Raw genomic sequence first — 2,703 nt, forward strand, 5'->3', positions numbered from 1 at the left:
ACATAAATATTGCATGATAATGACATTTTATTTACAGTGGCCATTCCTGATATTTTTTATCTAGGAGCAGAAGCTCAGTCATTCTTGTTGGCCCCTCTCTTGTCAAATGACTCTTTCATAAATGCACTTATACACTGAAGAAAGTTACTGAATAAATAAAAACATTTGAATAAACAAACATTTCACACATTTATTACGAGTTTCAGTGATTTTGTACTCCTTTCCAAGGAAAGCAGACCAGAGACACTCTGGAATCATGGCTCATGAGGATGTAGGGGCTGACAGTTGGGAAACAATTAGAGACTAGGGTGGAAATGTTCACCAGCCACAAATTGGGACTTTTAACAATTCCTAACCAAATGTGGATGATACATGAGGGAGTCCACAAACACACAAATGTGCACAGCAGTTTAAGGATGTTTTGCATAGCTGTGGCCTCAGGGTAGGATCTTGGGGACAGATTGTTCCTGCGAATGTATTGGACTCGCTGCTTATGCTTGTATAGGAGGAAAACCATGGAACCACTGGACCAGATCATGAGCCCCAAACAGAATCCATCATGGAATAATAACAATGCTATGTACAGTGAATCTGTGATGTTGCTATGATTTACAGAATGACAGTAGCCATAATCTTTTTTCCCTGTGATGTTTGTATTGCTTTTTACACCAGTCATATGAAAAAGAACCAGAATATTTAGCATCAGGTGCAGGATCCAGCAGAGGATGGTGGAGATTCCCACGTACCTGGGAGCTTTTCCTTTAAGCTCTGCCCATCTGGAGTCCCTGGGACTGATCATAATCACCTGAAAGACGCTCAAGAGGCAGGTGGTGCCAATGGACACATCCCTGCCCACTCTGTTACCATAGGAAACAAGTTTGCATCCAAAATCACTAAGGAAAGGCTTCCACCCCAAAATTACCATTGTTTGTGGGAATCCTTTAAAAAGAAGAACAAAGAGGTTGGCTACAGTCAGGTGCTTGAGAATCAAATCTGTGGACCTAAACCTAAATCTTGTGTGGTAAAGGAAGACACAATAGTAAAGAACAAAGAAATTCCCCAAAATTCCGACTATCACCTGTAATACAAAAATCATTCCTACCACCAAATGCCTGCCTGGAGGACATTCTGTCAAATCCCAGGGAACAAGAGTCATCTTCCGATCCAGAGATTCCTGCATGTGAAAACGAGGCATGAGCTATATATGTCATGTCAACTGAAATTCAATATTCTCCTCTTACTTAATTTCCCACTTATAAATAATTAATTATAGTTTTTAATTTTAATAGGTCTCTAAGTATTGACTGTTTAATCAATAAAGTGCTTTCTACAGAATATTAGTCACTCCTATAAAGGCTGTATGTTTACATCCTGTATTCTTCAAAACTTCCTGAGCGGGTCAGTCTAATATTTCTGGTGAAAAGAGAAGCAGCACTGAGGCAGAGAAAGCTTAGTGATTTGTCAAATTCCAGCTGTTTTTATGGGAAGAGTGGAGATTTGAACTGGCTGGACTGGTATAATGGCAGTGCATTTATCAACAATGTTAATCTACAAAGCTAGTTAGATGTGTTCTTCAAAACACAGGACTATATTTAGAGGTTTTCATGCCATGTTACATTATTTTTAAAGGAGGGATTTTGTTTTATCTTTTTGAAACAACTTTCTATTTACGTGTAAATTTTTATTGTAGAGGCCAATACCAATTAGGAATCAAGATTTAAATATATTAGTAAAATCTGCATGCTCTGACTGTGGTCTAATTCTATGCAGATGTGCCACAGAAACACAAATTTGCTTCTATGTCAGGAATGATATGGTACCGAGCAAAAGAACTGCTTCATGATCTATTGTGCCCTGAATTGTGAGAACTGAAACACCAATATGGGTAAAGTAGTGCTGGGCATAAATTTAATATTGCTAATGTGAAGTCATCAACTAATCTGTTTAATAACATCATTTAAGAAAAAGTAGAAACATGAGGGCAAGCTTTGTGAAACCATACTTAAATATTTTATGCATACAAAAATGTAAGTTGTGAATTCTTGTATACTTTATAAATTGAAATTTCAGAGCTTGTGATTGATATGTGAAATTTTTTTTTTTTTTTTGAGGAAGATTAGCTCTGAGCCAGCATCTGCTGCCAATCCTCCTCTTTTTGCTGAGGAAGACTGGCCCTGAGCTAACATCCATGCCCATCTTCCTCTACTTTATATGTGGGATGCCTACCACAGCATGGTTTGCCAAGCCGTGGCATGTCCGCACCGGGGATCCGAACCGGGAAACCCCGGGCCGCCAAAGTGGAACATGCGCACTTAGCTGCGTCACCGGGCTGGCCCCGATATATCAATATTTTTAAACCAGAGAATAGATCACAAGGTACTTTTGTGTCTAACTGCTATGTGAAATCCATTTGTTACATTACCATTATTTAAATGCTTCTTCTCTAAATTCAAAGTGAAAATTTGGTCTCACCAAAATCAACAGATCATGGATATTTTCAATAGTATAAAAGTAATGTCTCTGTGAACCATTTCACACACCCAGAGTTAGAGAAAACGTTTCTCTTCCAGCAATTGTCATTCCTATGTTCTGCTTCTGCAAAGGATTTGATAATTCTGTGGATTTACTCTACATTTTATTAACCATGAAGTTGTCATAGGCACACCTGTAGTAATCCTGGAAATGTAGTCTCTTATCCCTGTA

The 2,703-nt window shown here is 38.3% G+C and overlaps 1 protein-coding gene across 1 annotated transcript; it reads right to left on the reverse strand.

Moving 5' to 3' along the window:
• Positions 1 to 202: 202 nt before the first annotated feature.
• Positions 203 to 1,156, reverse strand: LOC106822632 (vomeronasal type-1 receptor 4-like). Its single transcript, XM_014827916.1, has one exon. The coding sequence runs from the start codon at positions 1,154 to 1,156 to the stop codon at positions 203 to 205; it is 954 nt and encodes a 317-aa protein (XP_014683402.1).
• Between the last annotated feature and the right edge of the window lie 1,547 nt (positions 1,157 to 2,703).

Source organism: Equus asinus, chromosome 26, assembly GCF_041296235.1.
Source record: "Equus asinus isolate D_3611 breed Donkey chromosome 26, EquAss-T2T_v2, whole genome shotgun sequence".
Lineage (NCBI taxonomy): Eukaryota > Metazoa > Chordata > Mammalia > Perissodactyla > Equidae > Equus > Equus asinus.